Genomic DNA, 25,520 nt, shown 5'->3' with positions numbered 1-25,520 from the left:
ACATGAACATTTCCAAAAGGAAACAAACCCACAAAATTTAATTAAAAAATTAGAGATTCGGCATCTCTAGGTGCTTCCAGTTCATAAATACAACATCTTAAACCCAACACTTTGTAGACCATTAATTGCATCTGTAAAATGGATGAGAATTTTCAGTTTTCTAAAAAAGCAAAAGAATCAAAGAGCTGTTGCTCAAAGAGAAAAGACATCTTACTGCACATGTAAAAGGATTTATATACAGCTGAAAATTGAATAGTCAGTGTTCAGACAGAAGGAAAAAAAAACCAAAAGTTATTTTACACCATTGTTGGAACTGAGCTCCACACTTCTGTATGCTCATTTTTCATTAATAGAAAGGCAATAACACAAATATTTTCCAAATTAGCAGATGTGATTAAATGATCTTTGAAAACAGCCAGCAGAGAGCTAACAATGCCTTCATATAAATCTATTCACTAAATCTGAAAACGTCCACAGGTCAATGCCACATCTAAAGTCAGCCAAAACCCAAGTGTAAACATGGTTTCATTTTGCTTTCCAAACACAAGAAGACAGATGGCAGTCCTACTGAAAACCTGTTGTTTAGTCTCAGTCCATGAGGGTTGCAGGACACCATCCTCAACCCCTCGTATTTTACAACCCAGGCTCCTTTGAGCAACTCAAAGTCACTCAAAGGAATTCTTTAACAGATGATGAGAGCAAGCTGATGGGTGTTGTAACTTTTGCCTTTTACTGCTGAAGAAAACGAGTCTGCACAACAGACCTATTATTCTTCATCACTTCCTTTACTAATGATTTCATTTCTGTGACATCCTGCAGGCTGGTTCACTTAGCATTCCTCCTGTGCAAGTGGTCTGCTCTCTTCAGGAGGGCAAGAAGTAGTAGTAGGCGTGGGGGATTACTAATCTGATTCTCAAAGCATTCATCAATCTCGGACAGATTTCTAATGGATGAGTGTTCTAAAGGTCTGAAGAAAGTCAGATCTGACAACATTAATGGATTAGTTGTTTCTTCAAAAATTTACATACACAACAATAGCATAAAAGGCCAACATCACATTTGTCTGTGCAAATCTGTGCCAAACGTCCAGGTCAAAAGGGCATTTTACAACAAATGCTCTCCTAACATTAGAAGTTTTATTCCTGGCATAGCTGACACAGAGCTGTATGAAATATTAAGACTCTAAAAAGTATGTTTTGTGTATTTTGCACATCAAATACCAGCACTATCTAAATCTGATCATTTTTGAGATTGACTCCTCAGACCATCTCCGTCTCCTTTAACTCCCCTTTGACCCAAAATGAGATACCCTTCAGAAGCAACTGCCTCACAACACACAAACATAAAAGCTCTTTATAATATGTGTATGGTGTATAAGTGTTCACAAAAATTGAAAAATCCTGAATTCAGATGCCTTAGAACAACATTTTCAGAAACAGTCTTTGCTGCGTGAGACTTTTAGTAGACTGATTTCTGACATTTTCTAAGTATCAAAGTTTTAAAGCATCTCATTCAGTTGTTAATTCTGAAATCTTTGAACGCACTCTGAAATACTCAAGTCCCAGGCTCTCTTGAATTAATCCTTACCACTAATTGTATACTAATTGATTCACACCCAAGGTGCTTTACCAATGCCTGGAGATCATAAAGAAGAAACTTAATTACTCCTAAATTAGAGTCCTTGTGTTTCAGTGTTAAGAGACCAAAAGACAACACATTTACCTCATAAGTACAAAGGTCACCTCCTAAGAGCATCCTGCCACAGTAATTTCCTGAAGTAACTTATTAATTTTCTTTACATGAATGCAAATATGAACTACCACATCCAGAATAACACTTAAGTAAATATTCAATAAATATGTTTTTAAAGTAATTAGGAAAAATAATAAAATTGAAGTCTAAGGTTCAAATTACCTCTGTATTAAAAAAATGATAGTTTCAAACTAATCATAAAACATAATTATCATGTGTTGTTTTCACCTAAAATTCAGTCTCCTTTATATCATCCTGTTTGTGATTAAAATATGGCAACTAACATTCATTTCAATCTTTCCAACCACATGAAATATCTTCATACATCTAATCTAAAATTCTTAGATTTCACGTTTGGTAACTATGTCCAAGACCTAAAGAATTATCAGAAAAATATGATGCCACACTCTATCCTTTTAACATTTTGTTGTTAATATGAATTCCCTTATAAAAATTCTTTACAGTTGCTAAAATTACAACACTCCTAAGAATTAGACAAGTGGACTGCCACAATATGTTACAGGATGAGTAGACTAGTAGAAGTGGAGAAGGCATTTACTCTCCTGAAACAATATTTCAACATGGTGATAGGAAATTCTGTGGGTTGCATGGGTGAATTTAAAGGAATAAATAATAAAGGATTAAAATTTAAAGCTACACTGCTTTAGTGGGGCATACTTTTTAAATTTTAAAGTAATTTTCATTAGCCGTTCTGCCTCTGAAACCAGTAAAAAAGGAAAAAACAAACCCCAAGCTCTCTGATGCTTGCTGTACTGCCTAACAAATCAAGGTTGAACCCACGACATGATCTCTGAAGCTCAGTTCATTCCACCACCACACTTACTTTGCCCAAGTAACTTTAGAGTTAGATGAGCCTACCTTCAGAGTTCAGCGTAATTAGCGTGACATTGTTCCCAATATTTTGGCCTCCTAATTGTCCACTGTTGGAAACTGAGTCACTGGCCTCAGAGCCACTCTCTCCATCTTCGTTGTGACTGTCGTCGTGCCCTGGAACTTTCACCACTATGGTGTTCTGCCTACGTCCAGAACCAGCACTACGGAAAAGAGAAGCACATAACTTTGGGGAACACACAATCCTTGATCAGGAATAGCATCATTATCAAGGAATTAAAAACGCTGACAAAATTAAATACTGTTATAAAAGCATACTCCTTTAAATAAGGCTATTCCTATTTATAACTCAAAACTATCCAGCAAAATAAAATGGAAGAAAAACAAATTTGCACCAATGGAGAAGCCTAGGCCCAGTGACAAAGCAAAAAAAAAAAATGTATGTAATGAACTTAAAAAAAACATATTATTTAAGAGCATTTTCTATCCATAATCTCCAGTTCAACTTAATGTAAAATTTGCTTTAGACAGTACAAATTCTAACAAGCTTTCCTGGGCTGCTGCATATTCCTTCTTCATCTGATTAAATACAGGGTCTTGGCAAGTTCCCAAGAGATTGTGCATCCATGTGAAAAATACATAGCTATAGGCACTCTTTCTTTCAACTGTCAGTTGTCAATTAACACTGAACTAATCCCAGATCCTCCAAGACTTTCTCTCATCAGGAGTGAAGTGCTGCTCTGCACCTTCACTGCCGATATGAGGTTTCCCTGGGCAGAACTTAAGCTGGATAAAATATTCAAGTACCAGCTCGACGTTTTTCCCCCCGCTATTACCTAGAACACTCCTCATTTTGCACTTTGAACTGCTGCAGAGGCTGATATTGATCTGTCAGAGGAAGGAATGAAGGGGAGGATCCCCATAACTGCTACTAACTTGCTCAGGATATTTTCCAGAGACTCCGACGCTCTGCTCAAGGGCTCCTCCTGCCCGACCATCGTGGCTACAATTGAATTCTGCCGGTCGTTGTTCAGGATTACTGTGGTCTGAGGGACAACACTACAAGACAAAAATCAGAGAGGAAAACGGGATGTAAAGGAGCAAATCTTATAAACAACACATTAACACAATCTTACGGTTTAAATAGTCTGCTTAAAAACAGGGACTGTCCCTAAGCCTTGTTCTTTCTCCCAGCGTCGTGGTTACGTAGCAAGTGCTGAAGCTGGTAATCCATTGAATTTGACATCTGCACCATTTCAAGTGCTCAAATTTTTTTCAGAGGACAGATGGCTTCAATGGAATTACATAAAAGTCCACGATTCCTGGCAAAGCGATAAAGAATTCATCAACTCGAGATACACAGGAGGAAGTCTGTAAATCACAGCTCCAAAGAGCCACCAAATTCTTGTTTTGAAAAGTCTGAGAGTGAGCACTTTTAGAGATACTACAGCCAACTTACATGGTGATTCACCATTTTTAGTAGGATAATTCCTAGGGAAAAAAAATGTGCAAATATTTATTGCAAAATTGGCTGATGAGCTTAGTTAAAAAGCATGTACTGGTCTTCCAGGGCTGAGGGCTTGTGGAGGGCAGGGAGATGAGAGTGGCACTTACAGGCATCAAAGCAAAACTTGGGCAAACTATAAATAATCACAAGATTAAACTACTTCATGCATTTCACATAAAAAAACCACTAAAACAAGCAAGAGAAAAGCATTTAGCATGTGAGAAACCAGAAAGCCTCCTCTATCACTTATGATGACAAGGAAGGAAATAACTAGAGAAGTCCTGTGCAGAAAAACCCACTAAGCCTACACTAGAATAAAAAAGTAAATATGAAGTAAATAATTGTCTCCAGCATGCCTCTTATCATTCCATTTGGTTTCAGAGATTATTAACGTTATTCCCACACCATTACTCAAGACTCTAAGTCACGGGTTTGATATTTAAGATTGTTTCCACTGTGCTCATGGTAAACTTCAGGAGAGAACTCAGAAGAAAATGTGTTTTAGTGACAGAGGTGGCTTTCTGCTTTCTCTTTGCTTCCCACAGTAAATAGTCTGCTATTGTTTTTACTGGTCCAACATCTCAGCCAGGACTGATGGTCATTTATTTTTCCTAACTGTATTCCTTGGCTAATTGCTGAAACAGAAATTAAACAAATTTGATGACAGCAGCTCTCTGTTTATTTCAGCAGTATTCAGGGGCCTCCTGGCTTGAATATTCATCTTTCTACATAAGACCTTTAAGCACTACAACATCCATCGTTAAGACCTAAAGAAAAGATAAGGAACTGTTGTGAGAGCTAACAAGAAACGGATCTCCACTTTGGCACGGATATAATGGTCGATCACAGGGGTTTTGGATACAAAAAGCCCCAGGGCCTATTGCCCTGCCTCCCTCTGACAGGAATTGCATCTGTTGCTAGGAATAAGTGGGATTCCTCGTGGACTGCCAATGAGCTCTTGGACTGCAAACCTTGAGGAGCTCTGGAAGATGTTTGTCTAATCATAGACAAGCACAGAATGTACTATAGCTTTTCATGTGTATGTCAAGCTTGAATGGTATTATAAATGAGAGGTTTCTGGTGGGTTTTTTAGTTGCTATCTGGAATACAAGGGTTTATGATGCTTTCACAGTCACCTTTTCAATATTTCTCCATTATCAAGGGGGGGGGAAACGCATATTTTTTTACTTTTTAAAAAATATCAAATTTTGTTCATTTTCTCAATACTAGCACTGAACATTTTAAGAAACCATACCAAACAGTTGATAAAATAGTGGCACGTGGCAATGCTGGCAGCCCCCTCAGCCTAGCAGCAATACGTGTTCTCTTTACATTTCCCTAACTGTCCAAACAGCCACATTTGAAGTTTTTACAGGCCAGTTTTAAATGTTCAAGAATTTTACACTTCCTTTTAGACACTGTTCTTTATCACCATCTTTCTTGCAATCTCTTCTGAATGCCTGTTTAAAAATGTCACTTACCAAAGCTTATTTTTAATGAACACTCTGAATAATTAATTTCAGCTGTAGAGATAAATGCAATAAAATTACATTTATAAAGTCCTTAGGATTTTACTCATATTAAGTTTCTATTTGAAAAAGAATCTTAGCACTAAAAATTGGCATAAAATAAGGAAGAAGGGGGGGTGCATTTTTTTCTTTTTATGGAATACTCATTTTTAAAGAAGACAATCTAAAGAGTGAGCTGGATGGCATATATCTAATTTAAGCAAATTCAGAATAAGGAAATAGTTTTCTACAACCCACCAGAACAGATTTATGCCTTCTAATTCATCAGTGTACATTCAAGCTTGCTTACTTCAATGCATAAACATGTTTTTCAAATTTATCCCTAAACAAACACCCATGAAAACACTGGCTCCTGTCCAAGAATTAATTTTCCTCAATTAGTAGAGTGGATTATTGATAGGGATAATCCACCCTCACAGTTGTTTTGAGACGAGCCACTATCTAAACATACCATTTTATTGACACAACTCTTTCCTGGTTATACAAAGGCAAAACCAGACACCACATACACAAGTAAAACCTCTATAACAAGCCACAACTACCATCAAATTGTCCATCAATTGTTTCACATTTGGAAATGAACTGTTATCGAGTTGTAAGGAATCAAAGAATCTATAAAGGAGCTTGGAGAGAAAATAAGAGTGACACAAAGCAGTGGGAGAACAACTAAAATAAGCATTTGGAAATGTTCAGCACAGCACAACAAATCTACAACTACCAATTAACCTTTCTCTGTGATGAACCTCCCTGAATAGGAACTCTACATCTAGTTGGAAAATAACTACAAATAACTAACTATAAATAAAATTTCCCATCTATTACCAGGAACCACTAGTGTTGGATAAAATATTATTTCTGTGTTCTGTATCTACCAACACAAAGGGTCCAGTAAAACTCACTGAATTCTTTTTCAGTCTTAAAGAAGGAATTTCTGATGTTTAATACCTAATTCCTGAAGAATGCTGCTTTCCAATCAGCCTGCCTGAGGAGGATGAGGTAACCTGGCCATTCAAAACATCCTGTATGCTCACCAAGAAGCCACCATTCTGGTCCCTGTTCTACACAGAACAAGGATGGCTACAGAATTGGCTGACAGGTTCTGACAATGAGGCATCACGAGGCAGAAATTTTTCAGAGCTGTTGTTGTGCAACTTGAGCAGTTACTTATCCAGAAAAACAAGAACGTAACAATTGGGACCCACACAAGAAGGTGCCATTATGCTTGAAAAAAGGAGTTTCACAGGATTGTCTTGACTCCAGTGTGTACAGAGGAGAAATGGATATCCACAAAATTCCCTGCAGACATGGGAATGTGCTTCCCAGGAACTTTGCTGTGAGGTGTTCTACCCTCATGTTTTCAGGTTTATGTTTTTCTTTTAAAAAGGCAACAATAAGAAATCCGCTGAATATACACAAAATTAAACAAGGAATCCTATGTGAAGTCAAAATACTGGCCCAATCTGCCAAAATTCAGAGAAAATCATTAAAACATATTACAGGCTAGGGCATCCTCATGTCGGATTATTCCAACTTCTTTTTTCAGTCTGCACATCTCATACTGAAGACAAATCAACTTTACTTATGTACTAAAATACCGAAACCAAAAATCACAAAGGAGGAGGAAAGCTTCTGATATTCAGTCTGATCCCAAATGAAGCAATTCTTTCTATGAGTGCTGCCAGCACTACACTGATGGAGAAGATGGAAAGAAAACATTAAGAGGGGTCAGGGGGAGTGCTTCAGAAGCCCAGTGTTGTTGCACAGGCTTCAGGACTTTCCATCTGTGTTCACGTATTCCTTTCCCCATAAGCATTAGAACTTAGAGAGACTGGTTCTGCAATTTGCCTATTCTTGGACACAACTTAGTAAAAAATTTGAAATGCATGCAACCTACAGGTATTATTATATTTGAGGATTTATTTTTTTTAAATGCAAGTTATGGAATAAACTGAATTTATGGGTAAAAATATTTCTAAACAGTAAACATACCAGATAATGATTTTCAAGTGTGCATATTTAACCTTTGCAATTTTGGGGGCACTGCTGGGGGTTTTTTTATTATTATTATAAAAGGGGATTCTATATTTTGCATAAGGAAATTGCTGCCAAAGGTAATTTTCAGCCTGGAAAACATGTGAGTCATAGATATGATCATTAGTCTCAACTGTTGGTTTTTCATTGCCAATAATCTGTCAATCACACACAACGCAGCCAATGACAGAAAAGAACTTTTGGCAATACCAGGACTACCATCTCCTCCTCCTCTCCTTCCAGATGAAGTTTTCACTTAAAAAAAAAAAAACAAAAGGCATTTCTATCTTCCACAAGGTACAAGATCAAAAGCGTTTCTCCAAATGGATGAAAATTACTTGTGGAAAAAGTCAAGACTGAAATTGTCAGAGAAGAACTTATTCTTATTTTCCTAGACACACTAATATAGACCAGTTAATGCAATAGTCATAGCAGTGCTCAACCAGTTAAAGAAAAGAAAGAAGAGAGCTCTCTGTTTAGACCTTTTCTGAGGCTCCTTTGTACACATGAATATCTGCAAATAGGTACTGAGAGCTCAGAGGCAGAGCTCAGCTTAGAGACATTCAGCTGGTCACACCCCCAAGACCTGCTGGTTTTATTCTATAGACTATCTGGTGGTCACTACAGCACCCACCCAATCTGTGCTGCTTAGCTGGAAGAAGGGCTCCTCAAGATATCACTCTGGTCTTCATCTGGTGTATTTTAGGAGATGCAAAAAGTGAGGAGATGAGGAAGGCAAGAGTTGGAGTCACTGCTGGCAGGCTGCTTGTACTAAAGGTCTCCAGCCAAACAGCCGTAAGGAAAGCAAGGCTGGGAAAGAGACCTTGAACTCCAGTACTTTCCAGTTTACTGCTGGGATGAACATGAAGACTTAAATGTGTAGCTCACAGATGTGTGGGGGCTCTGGAGAAATATTACAGTTAGCCCTACCATGAAGAAATTCTAAATGTTTTTCCAATGATATAGGAAAAAAAACCACACATTTTAGATGTGTGATATTTTCCTTACTTTTATTTTTTCTTTTTTATCTTTCACTAACACTTGTGTTCATCTCTAAGAACAGCCACTCTGTAGATCTTTTCATCACTATTCTGGGAAGATAATGTTAAAATTATCCTCTTCCTTCTGATCACCACCTGCTCCCTTTGCCTTCTGCACAGAGAGTTAAGATTCCCTATCCAAATTGGAATGAGCAAGCCAACATGAATTTACCCTGTGGTATACGTGAACAAAACACAAACCAGCAAAACATACACAAAATTACACTGGATTTATGCCCAAAAATAAACGAATGCAGCTCCTCATCTCCCAGGAGAAAGCAAACTTGCCAACAACCAAACCATTCAGTGAGATGAAGACCAGGGGGGCACCTGCTCTAGGGAGCTGTAGGGGCACTGGAGCAGTTAAAGTTTTTGTGTCCCTAACCCGTGCACTCGCCTCGTCACAGCCCCAACTGCCAGAAAAGCAGCAGAGTTATCCATCATTTTCAGTAACAGTTCAGTCATCAGAAATTATCTTTGGATTCTTTGCATCTGGAACATCACATGAGGAGCAGACATTAGAAAGGCAGCACTAACGATTAGGTCCTGTAAAATGACAAGCCAAAGTACACCAACCATCACTGGAGAGATTCATGGGGCTGAAAACTGAGAAAGCTATAATCGATCTCTAATAAAGATAAAGGAAATGCAGCATTTATCAAAACATACTGTTAACAGTTTAAGACCATTTAACATGAAATTCTCAGTTCAAGTAAGAGCCAGACATCCTCCAAGTTACACAATACATCTCTATAGAGTTTACTGCACTCAGCCTTACCTACAGAGAGCCTCTGAATTGGCTGGCAATCAGAAAGGCACGAGTTACTAGCTTTAAGACCTATTTTGTCAATCAATTTTTAAGCCTTTAAAATCTATTATGGACTATTCTGCTCTGAGAAAAGCTAAACTCACCAGTACAGTCAAGTGTAGTCACTCCTAATGACAACATCCATTTCTAACGAGTCCACCAACCAACAGCCTGATGATGCTACAAGTGACCCAAAGAACCACTCAAAAAGTCAAGCTTGTTGCTTCAAGGACTTTGCAATACCTGTGAAGGTACACAATCAACTTTATACTCTGTTTTTTAAATTTTAAAGCCCAAATTTTAAAATTTACAAGCAACTGAATCTCTGTAAAAATTAAATACCCAGTGAAACAGTCTCCAAAGAACTTTTTGGCTTAAGGAGATGCACAAAACCAGCAACACCCAGTAAGTACATCCAGGCCATGGGTAAGCAACATAAACAGGACTGAAAAATACTATAACAGAAGTGGCAACAATTTTTAGGCTACTTTTAAATATGGGCAAGAAAAAGACAGGTCATGACGTATAACTAACAGGTTAATAGAAGCCTCTTTAAAGATAAATGTACTCATAAATACAATAGCAAAGATATCTTTTTTACAGACAGTATAGAACAAAATTTACAGTTGTTATCCTTCTTTGAGCCCTAACTTCCTGAACCAGATAAGTAGTAGTCCTGCAGCCTATTGGTGATTGTATTAAACATGAAATGAGGAAGGCTGATCTATAAGGGAAGGAGAAGGATTGACTGATCTTGAACACAGTTACTATGAATGAAATCATCTACTGCAGCCTTAGTACTAAAATAGAAATTGCTGCATGCATAGAAAACAACTGTATGAAACAGAAGACTTTGAATCCTTTATTACACAATTAGCTACTTCTTTTTCCAAATTTTCCTACAAATTCTAGTATCTAATATGAACATAAGTTTCACTTACAAGGCATTAAAAATTATGGGGTGAAGGAAGCCACGTTATAAACAGGGTTTCAAGACACTGGTTACAGTAATTGAAGTCTCAATGGTGACCAGATAAACTGCAAATAAGTCACAGAATCCCAGCATGGTGGGGTTAGAAGGGACCTCTGGAGATCATCTCATCCAACCCCCTGCTCCAGCAGGTCACCCACAGCAGGGTGCCCAGGGTCACAGCCAGGCAGGTTTGGAATCTCTCTAAAGAGACTCCACAGCTTCTCTGTGCAGCCTGCTCCAAGCCTCCATCACCCCCAAGCAAAGTTTTCCCCCTTGATCAGGTGGAACCTCCTTGGTTCCAGTTTGTGCCCACTGTCCCTTGTGCTGTCACTGGGCACCACGGAGAAAAGCCTGGACCCAGCCTCTTGTCCCTGAACCTGTTGTCCTCCAGCACCCCCAAGTCCTTCTCCACAGAGCTGCTTATTTTCATACAACATTAGATTTCTGCAAACAGAACTCAAACACACAACTCCTACAGGGCTGGTTTGTAAATCATTTCCATCATGCCTCTCTAGTTTTCTTGCTTTTCATATTTACCCCACCAGTTATGTATGCTTGCCACCACACACACATTTTTATAGAAGGCCAAGGATGTTGCTGCTCCGAGAACTGGTGCTGAATCTTTAATTTCCATGTACCCCGAAGGGATGCTAAAGAAACACCACTCTTTGTTTTTTTACAAAGAACACAATTTTAAAAGTTATTAGGAGCAGATTTCCTGTCTCATACTCCACCCTCCAATGGGGAACAAAGACATCGAGCTAAAGATATGCAAAAATGTACAGTTCCACAAAGAGGAAAAATGCTCTTTGGAAAGACATTTGGATTCCAAGCAGTGTGTTTTTTACGTTTGGAAACATATCAGTTAAAGAGCATCTGCTGCCAGATAAAGCAGATGGAAGACTGGCCCTTTGCCATCCTACCAACCTTGCCGGGACCTTGCTAGATGTGAGGCTGTTTCATCCTCATGAAGCTGTGAATCCATCTATAGCTTTTTTTTTCCCCCACCTTGTTTAAAGTAAAATTAGGACTCTCCAAAACCATCATAGGTTATTTCTTTTAAAACTATACTTCTATGTATTGTTTTCCATAAGTAGCAAGACCAGTTGTTTTGCAACTTTTAAAAATAATATTACTGGGACTTCAATCTGGTATAAACTGGTATGGGAATTATTTTGAAACACAACTTAAATTTCTGTCACTTCCTAAGGAAGATGAAAACTTGCCCCCTTTAATGAAAAAGTGATTAGCTGCTCTCCTCTTCATTAATTCATTCTGTTGTACTCGCAGAATTAAGTACCCCAACTTATAGGAAAAGTTTCCAGGGAGTGCTCTTACTGCTCTGTTTTCAAAATCCCAAGCATCTCCAGATTCTGTAACATTAAAAAATATTTAAATTCTCAAAACTGGAATCCAAATGAATATGTAAGGCTTTTCTGCCCCCTTCTGTTTCTTATATGCTTGATAAATTCCTTCTGAAAATACACAGTATGTAACATATGCTTCCACTATCTGGGGCACTGCTGTAAATACATTAAGATGTTTAGAGGTTCACTAAAATATAATCTTAATAATTATTTCCATCCATTTTACAACATGCATGAGGTAAAAACTGTCCACTTTCATTAAACATAATCATTCTTTTCAATTGTATCCTTAGGCAAAAGGCAAAGCAGGAGCCACATGAAGGCTTTTGTCCTAAACCCAATTTCAAGTCTGGTACCCTCTACACTTATTTCTTGCATGCTGTAGCTGCCTTTGCTCAGGGAACCAGAGAATTCAAGGAAACATTCTGCCTCCTCCAGAATTCATCTAATACAATCTTATGGGATTCAGCAAGGGGGCAGGTTAACCCATATTTTAATACTACTGTAATTGGTTTTAAATGTTCTTAGACACTAATTACACTAGTAAATGTCCTCCTAATCTGTGTATAAAACTCAAAGCCTTTCTGATCCCCATGTATTCCTGCCTCTCTCTCATTCTCAGATACCCTTAAAATTAAAGGGTGTTGATTTCTAAAATGTCTTGGCACAGGGGGGAAATCCTGTGCACAGTCATCTCTCTCTTTTCTCAGCTTCCTGTTGTGAGCAGCACCACGAGGGGCTTTGCACAACTGCATTTCTGGGTTTGGTGCCCTAACGTTCACATAAGGTTCTCCTTTACAAAATCAAAACAAAAGGATTCACTAAGGTTTCAGATGCAAAACAACATTCTTGTGTATTAGCAAAGTGGGAATAAATAAACTGTTTACCCACATGTGGTTCAGAGCAAGCACAAATTACTTTCAATGCTTTAAACATCCTAAATTAAAGGATTTCACATCTGTCATGGGCTGAGTAACAACCAGGAAACCCTTTTGTGTGGTTACCTGGCAAATATTAAAACATTAAGCCCTGTAACACATCTACAAGACTGAAACCTTTGTCTAAAAGTTGAAGGAAGACAATTTCAGTGTATATTGCTGAAAATCTTAGCTCGCATTTTAGTTAAGAATCCAAAATCAGATTTTTTAGAGTCTTTTAAGCCTCACAGGCACATTTTAAACACTACCACCACAATTAAAAAGACTTTCTGTATCCATTTCTCAGACATAAGTTATCAGCTGCTACTTGCTAGGCTCTCATTTGAATCACTGGACTCTTATAAACACTATTTCATCAGAAATCATTAACTTAAGAAAAATTCGACTTGGGAGAATGAATCAACATGGTTCAAATCTTGGTCAGTTTGAAGGGTTTTATAGATTAAGCTCCATCCCATACACACATAAATTATTGAACACTCCAGAACACAGATGAAATGTTGGTCTTAGACCATTATTTTAATTCCATAACTGACCTTGCACTCTCAACCTTAATGCTATCTGGAAATTATACGTTGTTTCTGAATTTATCAAATCCCAACAACAAATTACTAAACACTTGGCTCCTCAATATCTTAGTGCAACAATAATGGAATGTGAAATTCCAATGAGAACACTGCTGTGCAAGCTTCTTAAATCCAAGATGCCATTTCTGATCAGTCCTGGGAGAATTTTAACTCCCAATAGTGAAGGGAATGAATGTAAAACCTTCACAAAAGAATGGTTTGTAACAAGAATCTTCACTTGCTGAGGGTCTGTAACAAAAACTCCAGACAGACAACCAACAGGGCCAGCTTCAATTCAGAATATCAGAGTCTCCAGCATAAATGTCCAAAGCAAGACTTACCACTGCTTGCAGAACAGCTGTAGACCTTACAGTATACTGCATATATCATAAAAAATCAGTCCTGAGAGTTCTTAAACTATTTTCAATATAAAGTTGTATTGATCCTAAACATAATGAATCTCAGATGTCCACTTCATTTGTAGCAGGTACTTCTGCATGAAATGCATGTAGGCAGAATAAAAACATGTGTATCAGTATTTTTAGTGGTATGCAGGACCAGAATCAATCACAAGATGTTGAGGCTCACAAGTTCTTGTGACAAGTTTTGGAAAGCACTGTTGTGTTTTTCAGGGAATCAAAGATGTTCAAGGGTTTTCTTCCAAAGAAACTAAAACTATACAGCCCTGGATAACAAAAGAGGGGCTGACATCTAATCACAGCATTCCTTTGATTAGTTCAGTTTCATAAACTGAATTTTGGAATGCAAGACAGAAACAGAATTGTCAGATAAACACGTCTAATACACCTCAAGATGGTATTTGCATTTTTCATCTATCTATTTATATATTTCAAACCACAGTAATTCTTCCAGATTAAAACAGTGCTCATCACTTGCTGGCACTGTAAGGTGATAGCAGCAAAGTTCCTTCATTTAAGATAGGGGAAATGAAAAAAGAGGCCCCAAAAGGCATGCAAAATAACAGCATTAACTGATATAATTGTGTAATTTCAAATTCTGACCCCTTCAAACTTCCACTTTACCAGAATTTTTTTATCAAAACATCGAAGTTTTGCTTCTATTGATCTGCTCTTGAAATAACGTGATATTATCAACAAAATTTTTAAATTTATAAAAAAAGGTAAAATCCTCTAAAGTCATGAAGTTTTAATTATGATCTTTGCACTTTGTTAATATTGATTTTGTTCCCTAGCTGCAAGTGTACCTGAGATGCACATGGTGAAAACAGATCACAGATAATTGTGCCGTTTCTCTTCAACCCCTTCCACGCCCAGACATAAACAGGCTGGACTTGCATGAAAGGGCTATTCACACTCACCCTCAATCCTTCAGAAGCAAACCCAGTCATTTTAAACACAACTCTCACAGGCTGAAGCTCCAGACATGCCACTTGAACTGGTAATTTCCCTGAAATGTTTGTGCACAGTACCACTGGCTGATGACAGAAAGGGGCAAGTTGTTGATTTATTGATACCACAGGGTCCAGTTCAAAACAAGGACCCGGGTTCATCTGTGGTTTTTGCAGCCCCTCCCAGACTTCAAGGTTTGTGCTAAAGATGCTGCTGGATGAGGCCCTAACTTGAGAGATACTGAAGGGTAAATAAACCTGGCTCAGTGATGAAAAGCAACAAGGGTTTCTGAGAATCTCATGAACTGCAAAGCTTCTCCAAAAAAAACCCTTTATAATACATTCTAATTAATCATAGAATCATTAAGGTTGGAAAAGACCTCTAAGATCATCAAGTCCAGTCATCAACCCAACACTCCCATGACCACTGAACCATGTCCTGAAGTGCCATGTCCACAAGTTTTTTGAACCCCTCCAGGGCTGGGGACTCCAGTACCTCCCTGGGCAGCCTGTTCCAGTGCCTCACCACTCTGCCAGGAAAGAAATTCTTCCTCATGTCCATTCAAAACCTCCCCTGGGGCAACTTCAGCCCATTGCCTCTCATCCTATCATGGGTTACTTGGGAGAAGAGACCAACATCCACGTTACTCCAACCTCCTTTCTGGGAGTTGTAGAGAGCAATATGGTCTCCCCTCAACCTCCTCTTCTCCAAACAGAACAATTCCAGCTCCCTCATCCGTTCTTCCTAAGACATGTTCCCCAAACCCTCCACCAGCTTTCCAACCACTGGCTGTATTTTCAGGACATTGTCTGTAACAGTCCACTCCCTCTCACCTCCCAAAACATGCCTTAATTTTACATCTTTGTCTGCCGACTTGTCTCGAGGACTGAATCTGCTTCCAGGGAAATATTTTTTCAGGCCCAGAGTTCAGTGCCTGAGATCAGGCTCACAGCAGGCAGAGTAATGTACCTGCAACTTGAAAATAAACCATAACCCTACATCTTGGTGGACATAACAGTCCTCAGTGCAGGCTTTGTTTCAAACTGACTACTAAAGAAAAAAACACATCTTCCTGCAAATTGAGGGTCTTCAGACCTGAAGATGGTGTAGGTTGAGGAAGGGACAGTTAAGTCTTAACTTCAGTTAAAGACACTAAAAATCCCTAAGATTTACAATCTTAATTTATCACCAAATTAAAAGAAAAAAAAGAAGAGCCATAAATTAAACAAGAATAGTGGTTTAGATCACCTAGTTACAGCATCAACTGCAGCAAATGTGGGAAAGAAGTTAACTATATACCCCAGAGACTCAGGAGCCACTGTTTAGTGATAAGAACTGAAGAATTACTATTGTATTTAAAAGCCTGGATTACCGTGGTAGGATAGTTTATTATAATCTATAAAAGTGTATTTTATATCTAAATATATATAAAGATATATATACATCTATATTTCTCTTCTGACTGACTCTTACAAGTCCTTAAAATTAAAAAGCAACAAAAATGAAAAAGCTATTTCAATACCTGATAAAATCAAATTAGGTTGGTCGAGGGGTTTGTAACTTGCAGAAAAGTAAATATAATTATCTTATTATAATCAGCTATTTTGAATTTTATGCCAATACTTTAATTATATTTCTTTAGGGTTGAATATTTTTTTTTCCCCAAAGGCTTTATGCAGGAGCAACAATAATTTTGCTAAATCTACAACAGTCATCTTACAATTCTTTCCACCCCACATCGCCCTGCTTTTCAAATTCATCTGAAAGCATCTGAGTTTTCAATTTTGCATTATTTGACTACAAAACCACTTGTAAACAAAGAAACAATTACACACCAGAAAGGCAGATCTGGAACTCTGGAAATCCAGAGCCAAAAGGCTTGCCAACTGGCACACCACAAACCAAGTGGATGAGCAAATCCTGTTCTTCAAAACCCATTACACCCTGCTGATTACACTTAATTTTAAAACAAACATATTAATGATCTACACTTACAAAAATAAAGCAAGCTCATCCATCCCATCTGGTACACAACTGCATTGGTCAGATGCAGATCAGAACCTTCTCTTTTGCACGTAAAAAACCTTGGTTTGTATTTTAAGAGGAAAAAAAGGCAAATGTTGCTTTCTAAAAGCAGCTGACTGAACACACTGGCACAGTAATTAACTGCACATGAGATACCTGAAGCACCTCTGCTTTAATAAACCTGTGTCCAGCCCACTGATAAGTCTTGTTAAAGGATTCCATGTCAGGTCTTTGCACAGTAATCAAGTGCCTTAAACTCTGCAATTCCACTTAACTCTCCAGTTCCCATTAAAGACAAAAAAATGCAATTCTATCTCCACACTAGTGATCAGCATCCTTCATCGGTTAGCCACAAATGCATCTGGTAAAGAACCAGATGTATGTGGTCTGTACTTCAACTTTACCATAACAAAGGCTCAAGGAAAATATCTGAATGAAAGACAAACTCCTTTTACCTTTAAATTTCCACAACTCATCACAAACATTTTTATTATTCAGCACAAAGAAAACACCAATTTTATATTTAAATCCTCTCCAAAAATCTGTACATTTTTTAAACTGTTCTCATCCATTTACCCAACACAAACTGCCAAAATAACAGAGCAGGATTGTACAATGGGGTATTTGCAGAAAATACCCATAAAAGCAAATGATGGAGGGTTCTGAGAAACAAAAACAAATTCCTATGTTATCTGAAGCAATCAACCTGAACCATGTCTGCTTGGGCTTACCCGCTCAAAAAAATGATCAATGGAAAGATGTTGACAAAAACAACACTGCTTCTGGTCTGAAATCTCTCAGATGAAACATTCTCTTCAAAACATGGCTTGAAGATTGTAGTTGCACTGTTACACTCTGCGTCCATCAATTTATAAATCTCAAGACCTGGGCACATGCTACACTTCAAAGTTATCATTTGAGGCTGCCACACTTGACAGGCCACCAGGCACCGCACCAGCTCTCCTAGCCAAGAAACTTTCAGCAGCTACTGGAAATTTTGACCAGCATGGTACCTCATAAAGAAAAGAACAGAAATGAGAGGTTTTTAATAGCCACACTGCCAGGAAATGCTGCAGACAGAGGAAGAGAGGCGAGGGAACTTCCTGGATGGAAAAGTGAGGCTGCAGCAACGCTGCCCAGAGCCGGACAGAGCTCAGAACACCCGCACAACACACGTACTCCCATCACTCACTTATTACATTATTTTGCTACTGTTCTTGGCTCTTTTCAAGCTCCATATAGTTCAGCACAACTCTGTGCAACCTGAGGGACTTTTGCCATCCATTCTACCGGTTCTGAAACATTCTGACAGCACTTCTTCCAAGAAATAAATTTTTAACACTCAATTATTAACATGATGTCTTTGTAGGTAATCCTGACAACTATGTGTTTTTAAGTAGCAGTCACTAAACATTGAGAAAAGACCAACCCCTGTATGAAACTACACTTTTGTAGTTCTGCTTTTCATGTGATTTATTGAAATAGAACAGCTACAAGCATTTCCATGTTGTTTATGGCCTATTGCTCTTTCCCCCAAAACAGTTTACATCTCACAAATTCAGAATTACTTCCTTTCAAAAGAAGTCTTCTCCTGCTAATTTTTGCTGTAGCTTAGAACTCTTACCTGGAGATTTACAAGTTACCCTATTGTTCCTCTGTATCTCAACTGTTCATGCAAATTATTCATTAAACAGCACCACGTAACATTTTCTTCCTTATCTACACCACAATTAGCTAGCATAAAATGAAGTACCACAACAGTGGATCAGAATAAATAATATGAACAAAAGAACAGAATCCAGCTTTCATGAAGATGTACTTACTGCTCTTGATAACATGCACAGACAGTACTGTAATTTCTGCATTCAGCATTTCATAGTTTTCCAAGAAATATCAGCAAGCCTTCAGAAGTCACACGTACCCAGAAAAGGATGGTGGTAGATTTCAACATGTATCATTCCTCATGTGTTTAATAAAGAGACAGCAAGCAGAATGAGACACTAAAGTGCACTGCATTTCTGTCCTGGGAGCTAGTAATACAGGGTGGTTCCTGATTTATTGAAAGTCTCCTTGAAAACTTCTGCTTCATTTCCCTAATAAGAATTTTTTAAATCTTGGAAACAACAGTTTGGCACAAAAAAGGTATGAGTTATCCCAATAAATCACTGTGTTAATTTTACTAGAAAAGACAACTTACCATTTAAAGTAAATCTGACAACTGTAACAAAGTGAGACTTCTTCCACCCTAACCATAGAATCCCAGACTGGTTTGGGTGGGAAGGGACCCTGCAAGGTCACCCCATCCAACCCCCCTGCAGGGAGCAGGGACAGCCCCAACTAGAGCAGGTTGCTCAGAGCCCAAACCAACCTCACCTGGAATGGTTCCAGGGATGGGGCAGCGACCACCTCTCTGGGCAGCCTGGGCCAGGGGCTCACCACCCTCAGCAGCAAATATTTCTCACTTCTCTCTAGTCTAAATCTCCCTCTGTTAGATTAAAACCATCACCCCTTGTCCTGTCACATGACCTTCTGAAAAGTCTGCCCTCAGCTTTCTTCTAGGCCCCTGGCAGTCCTGGCAGCCCCCAGCAGGTCTCCCCAGCTGGAGCCTTCTCCTCTGTGGCTGCCCCAGCCCAACTCTCTCCTGCTGGGCTCCCAGCAGAGGGGTTCCCCCCTCGGGGCATTGCTGGGGCTCCTCTGGCCCCGCTCCAGCAGGTCCCTGGCTCTGCTGTGCTGAGGACTCCAGAGCTGCCCCAGCACTGCAGGGGGGGCTCCCCAGAGCTGGCAGAGGGGCAGGATCCCCTCCCTCCCCTGCTGCCCCCGCTGCTGGGGGGGCAGCCCAGGCTGATGGGGGCTCCTGGCCAGCTCTTCATCCCCAGCAGCCTCAGGTCCTTCATCCAGCCCTTCATTCCCAGCCTGAACTGATACCAGGGGTTGCCCTGACCCAGGGGCAGAACTTGGTGTACTTGGGCTTATTGAATCTCCTGAGGTTCACACAGGCCCACTTCTCCAGCTTGTCTATGTCTCTCTGGATGGATCCTGCTCCTCAAAGCATGTAGACCACACCACTCAGCCTGGTGTCACCTGCAAACTTGCTGAGTGTGCCTGGACCCCACTTTCTATGTCATTGATGAAGATATTAAACAGCACCGGCCCCAGTACAGGCCCCTGAGGGTCACCACTTGTCACCCATCTCCATCAGGACATGGAGCAGCTGTATAGACAGACTGTCACTGCAGTGCACAGCATCCAGTTCCACGTCCTAATCCAGGCAGGGCACAGTGCACAGCTGTGAATTCACCTGGCATGCTCCAGCTACACAATGCCACCACAAGATGACACAGAAGACAGCTCCTCTGTCCCAAGCTATCCTTGTTTTCATCACATGATGACTTAAGCGTCTGTCATACTGACAAGTCTTAGGAAATTTGTTTCCTTTTCAAAGCATGAATAGCACAAAGCAATCAAGCTGTGTGAATTTACAGTTCATAAACTTCACTGTGTGCACTGCTGCAAAACAAATTTTGATCTTGTTAAATCTGCACCAAATTAACACAAGCCACTAAATCATCAGAAAAACTGTAAACAAAATTCACTGTAGAGTAGGAGAGGGGGAAAAAAAAAAATCACAAACCCTGAGGTATTTATCAGAAAAAGAATGGGAGTCTGCTTTCCTGGCAATGCAGCACCATCTGTTTGACAGCCTTTTGCTAACTAGAATGGTTTTAATGGCAAAGCTGCTATTATTACAGTGGCAGAAGGAAGAGGAGGTTGAAGAACCTCATTCAGATGCAGAATCTGAAACCCAATGTCCAAAAGACAAACTCTTGCTGGCACCCCTCCCCTGCCATCTGCAATTTAAGGGTAAGAGGGAACCATACAGAGCGTTGATAAAACAGTCCACGTGGGCATGAATTGGAAGTAATCAACAAGTGATAAAGGTTTTCATGAATGAGACAGGGAATTCAGTAAAACATTCTATCAACTGGGAAATTGAAGTGTTACTAATGCCAAGTTAAACACATACACCCCTAATTATTTTCTTTTGAGTTATAGGCCGCAGACTGCTCAAAGAACAAAAAGCCCTCAGTGCTGTGTTGGCAAGATGCATCTGATAATGTGCAACTTCATACCAACACTAACAAATATTTGGGGCAGAGAATCTTACAGTCTTCAAGATTCCTATCTAAATTATGTTCAGACTGTCTGAGAAGCTATCATCATAAATTTGTACACCTGAATCAAAAGATTAAACACCCAGCTCACCAGTAACATACAGGACAGATTTCTGATGGCTATAGAGATTAAAAAAAGAACCAACCTCAGGTCTGATAAATGCCTTAGGGAACACAAAATAATACAATTTACAGAGGAAATCATTCACTGAACACGAATTAATAGAATCCCAAGGGGGCTGTACATTTCTGAAGATGTATTTGAAGTCTTCTGTCACAAACCACAGTAAGAAGTTCAGCTTGTGCACAGGATCTTGAAGATCTCTCATGTAATGACTAAAAAAAAATTATTAACAGATTTAAAGAAGGTACCCTGAGAAATAATTATTGGTACAGAGTACCTGGAAATAAAACTGCTGCAATATTCTAGTTACTTGCTAGTCATTGCTATTCCAAATGGTTATTCCATGTACTTTATTTAATGTAGAACTTAGCCACAATGGATGTTTTGAGTGTATGACTGGGAAGCCTTCAAAAGCATAAACAGAGACACAGCACCTATTCAAAAAAAAAGAAATAAATGGAAAAAGGAGGGTATCCAATGCTCTGGACTTCCATCACCAGCACAAGTGCAAAGACCAGTAGAGGGGGAAAAAAAAAAGCCAAAACACCACCCTAGCAGAGAGCAAGTAGTGGCCTGGTAGAGAGTATAAAATTTGTGGTGAGGGGTTTATGTTCCCCCCCACCATCCTGCCTTACCTCATGTGGATGAGTCCCACATCATAAAGCAAGGAATTGATATTTTTTCCACAGAGCTCTAGAGTAGTATACCTGAAACACTGCATTGAGTATAACATACCAGAAATACATTCACAGTAATTTTCAGATACTGAGAAAGTTCAGAGAAAGCTATGAAAAAGATCAGAAGATGGCAAAATAGACTGACAAAAGCAGAATTAAGTTGGTGTATCTTGCCTAGAATGGTATGACATGGGAAAGTTGTCTATACAAAGGTGTAATGGAGAATAAAAAGTAATTAATTAGAGAAGTATGAAGATTTTCTAGCTATAACAATATGAATGAAGAGGGAAAGGTTGTTAGACACAAGAGTCTTTTGATAAGCAGAATTCTCTGGCTAGAATCATCTCCATGGTAAAATGAGAGACACAAGTTTTAGGTATTAAAAACCATATGAGGTGAATCACACATGAAGGTGCTGCAGGTCAAACCTGCTCCTTCATCAGAGTGGATTAGATTATTTAACAGATCTTCCATCCCCCACTTCTAACCCTAAAATAAGCACAGGTACTAATCTAGCAGGTGTAGTTAGAAAACAAGCACATAAAACAAACTCCATTGTATTTCTGCTGAATAAAAGAAAGATGAGAAGCAATTACAATGATGATGAACTCATTAACTCCAAACAGCCACATAAATCAAAGTAAAGCAAGCCTAAAAAAACCTGTCTAAAATAGCTGATGAGCCTTTTCCAGAGGATGGATGAATCAGTCTGGCCTAAGTCAAAGTGAAATGTGGAAATAGTTGCAAACGCTCCCCGGACCAGCGTCTCATTGGACGTAACCTCATGAAACTGGTACAAAAATTACCTTCAAGATAAATTAATTCTACGTTCATAAACAGCATACCAAGCTCGACAGCTATACAGAGAGCTGGATGCCAAAAAAGCAGATTTGTGTTATTTTAAACAGCACATTGATGAGTAATCTGTTCTTTTCTTACCATCGAACTTTATTGCACGTCTGCGTAGCGCCAAGAGGAGAACCTGCCACCATGGGGACTTGGATGGGGCTGTGCTGTTTGTTCATGACCAGATCCAACTTCTCCTCCAGTGATTTACAGGTAGCCTCCAGTGCCAGCAGCTTGGCCTCGATGCTATCCAGCCGCAGGCATATTGTCTGATTAATGGAATACAGGAATGACTAGAAAAGGGAGAATGCAAAAGAAACCCATTTTAGAGACTTGCCCGTTTATCTTCAGCAACATACCCATAAGGAAACTCCAGATAAATGGGGCTGGAAAACAATTCTAAAGGAACTAGCAGCGTGCCTAGTGACAAAATTCGGCCACGTACAAAACTGATGACATCCAGGAGCATTTTAGCATTCTCCAGTTCTTCCAGATCTTTGTTTAGAAGCCAAAAGCATCCGAGCCAAACACATTTTCACCTAAGCACTTTGTTAATATGATTTCATACATCACAAAATCATTCACAGTGACATGCCAAAGCCTTTCACTTGATACATGCAAAAACAAAAGGATTATAAATCTATGAACGCATCCTCCTGGATAAAGTTAAATAAGATTTTTTTCCTGCCCTAAGAGATAAATTCAGATGATTACAGTGGAAATTCTATCAACACAAATAACCTCAGAGACAATTAATGCCGCTCACTTAAGTTTTCTCCTGAATAGTAAATCAAGAAAAGCAAATAAATAAAATCTGTTTTCCTAAGCAATTTTATTCAAAAGAAAGCAAATTCTGCTTGGTTTCTCTTGGGAAAAACAGGCCATTAAAGGGTAATGTTACACACATTCTCCTTTGCAAACAGCAACTGTGCCATCTTGTGGCCCTCCACTACAATTTACAGGCCTAGTCAGGCTGGTTTAGCTCCCCCTCTACTCGTTCAGTCCAGAGCTTCAGTTTCTGTGACCACTTCAAAAATACAGAATTACATACTATTTAATGTGTGTGCCAGTAACATATTACTCATATACTCCAAGACAAAAAAATATCCACCCCTAAAGCACACTAGTGAGAACAGCAGGGGAGGTTCTGCAAGCAGAGAAAAGCCTGAGCTACTGAGCCTGAACCAAATATGGTTTAACTATTAGGAGAATGTTGTTAGCCTAAAATAATCATCTGAAATATGCTGAAAGTATCCATATATCATCATACAAAGACATGCTCAAATTATCTTTTAGGTCAGCGATAGGGATGTTTGAGTCACTGGAATTAATTCTGATGATGTTTTATATTGCATATAAAATTCTTGCTCCTGATTTTAGACAGAAAATTAGCCAATCATCCAGATTTTCAAATTCATGCACAAAAATTAGCATTTACAAGAAGGCTACGAATAATTCCAGTATTTTATATATAAACAGTTCATTTGACTTTATTTCCTTCTAATGTATTGCTCTGAGAGAGCTAACTTAATTGGTATTACAAATAAAAACAGAAACAGACATGATCATAACCTTAATACAGGGATCCTGGCAGTTGATTTCTATGCGCTGACGCTTCAGAGTAGGCTCATCATCATCTGTCACTTCATGGTTTGCCAGCACAACTGCAAAGAAAAATAAGCATTACCAATGTTTAGAATACAAGGGGACAAGGCTCAAATTAAAAACAGATTACATGGATTGAACAACAAAAAAAAAAAAGTAAAAGGCATTTAATGAACATATTGTGTGTATTCTTTCAGATTTACTTGGGTTTTCTCTTAAATACATGAGAATGGTTTACTGCTTCTCCAAAAACATTTAATCAAACCTAAGACTGTTTCAAATGCACTGAGGATGTAACACTCAAGCAATACTTTGGAATTTTTTATTAGGAATTTTATATTTTTATTGTTTTTATTACTTACCACGAGGTAGCAGAGTTGTCTCATTAGCTGTTCTGCTTTGACAGATTCTACAGGCTTCTGAACCCTCACCTTTATACAAAACCCTAAAAAGTACTAGTGGAGTTCTACACAAAGACAGAATTACACCCACTACTTGGTGTACTAGTGCTTTATTTTTCCACAGTATAGATGAACAAAATCCTGCAAGCTTCCCCAAATAAATACTTGAACATGCAGCCTGTATGTTCTAGCAGCCTTTAATCTAAAGGTAAACTTTTGGAAGAAAACAGGAACAAAAAGAACTGAATTTAGAACTGGAAGGTCCTGAAGAGCCTCACAGCCAGAGCATGAGCTGAGATGGGACCAGGCTGGAGTTCCTTCACCACAGAGTGAAGATGAATGGTTTAAGATTGACTACTCTACAGCTGACAATCCTGACCATCAGCTAGGGTAGGACAGGCAGGTCCCAGCTTCTCCTACAGCTCTTTGGGAACATTTCTGAAGTAAAGTCCTCATTTTGCATCAGAAAAGAAATTTTCTGTATGTGTTTCTGTTTTCCATAACTGCAGTTAAGTGTTCTTTCAGACACTTAAATGTAATGGCAGCATAGGATCAATGCCTATGGCTGATGCAAACACATTTTCACTTACTACATCAAGTTCTAAGCAAGGGCTATCAACAATATTTGCTTTCAAATGTGTTTTTCTATTTGACTGCAATTTTGTTAGCTACAGAAAGAATTTTAATAATGTATGTGAGAAATTATTTTGCAAGTAAAAGAATTAATAATAGATGGGTGATAGTTCCCATTTGAGGGAAAGCCTAGAACATGTATTTGGTCTGGAGAAAAACAAAAGATTGCAGGAGGCCATGTTTCATTCCAAGTTTTCAGCACTAGTATATCCCTGCATGAAAAAAAAGCCTCAGGCAATAAAGTCTTTAAAAGAAAAGTGAAATCAAAAAATAATATGATCTAAAAGGTATTGAAGTTATCCAA

The 25,520-nt window shown here is 38.8% G+C and overlaps 1 protein-coding gene across 1 annotated transcript in view; it reads right to left on the bottom strand.

The window, feature by feature from the left end:
- The window catches only part of BANP (BTG3 associated nuclear protein), a gene marked incomplete at both ends in the record, with an annotated part of 65,829 nt that extends 41,588 nt beyond the window's left edge, over nucleotides 1-24,241 (bottom strand). The window contains 4 exons of the mRNA XM_008946456.1: nucleotides 2,632-2,807; nucleotides 3,541-3,663; nucleotides 22,671-22,870; nucleotides 24,150-24,241. Of these exons, the coding sequence (XP_008944704.1) occupies nucleotides 2,632-2,807; nucleotides 3,541-3,663; nucleotides 22,671-22,870; nucleotides 24,150-24,241 (591 nt within the window). The remainder of the gene's footprint in view (nucleotides 1-2,631; nucleotides 2,808-3,540; nucleotides 3,664-22,670; nucleotides 22,871-24,149) is intronic.
- Nucleotides 24,242-25,520: the final 1,279 nt, after the last annotated feature.

This window comes from Merops nubicus, unplaced genomic scaffold (genome assembly GCF_000691845.1).
Source record: "Merops nubicus isolate BGI_N331 unplaced genomic scaffold, ASM69184v1 scaffold11968, whole genome shotgun sequence".
Lineage (NCBI taxonomy): Eukaryota > Metazoa > Chordata > Aves > Coraciiformes > Meropidae > Merops > Merops nubicus.
This window is presented reverse-complemented; position numbering and strand designations above follow the sequence as displayed.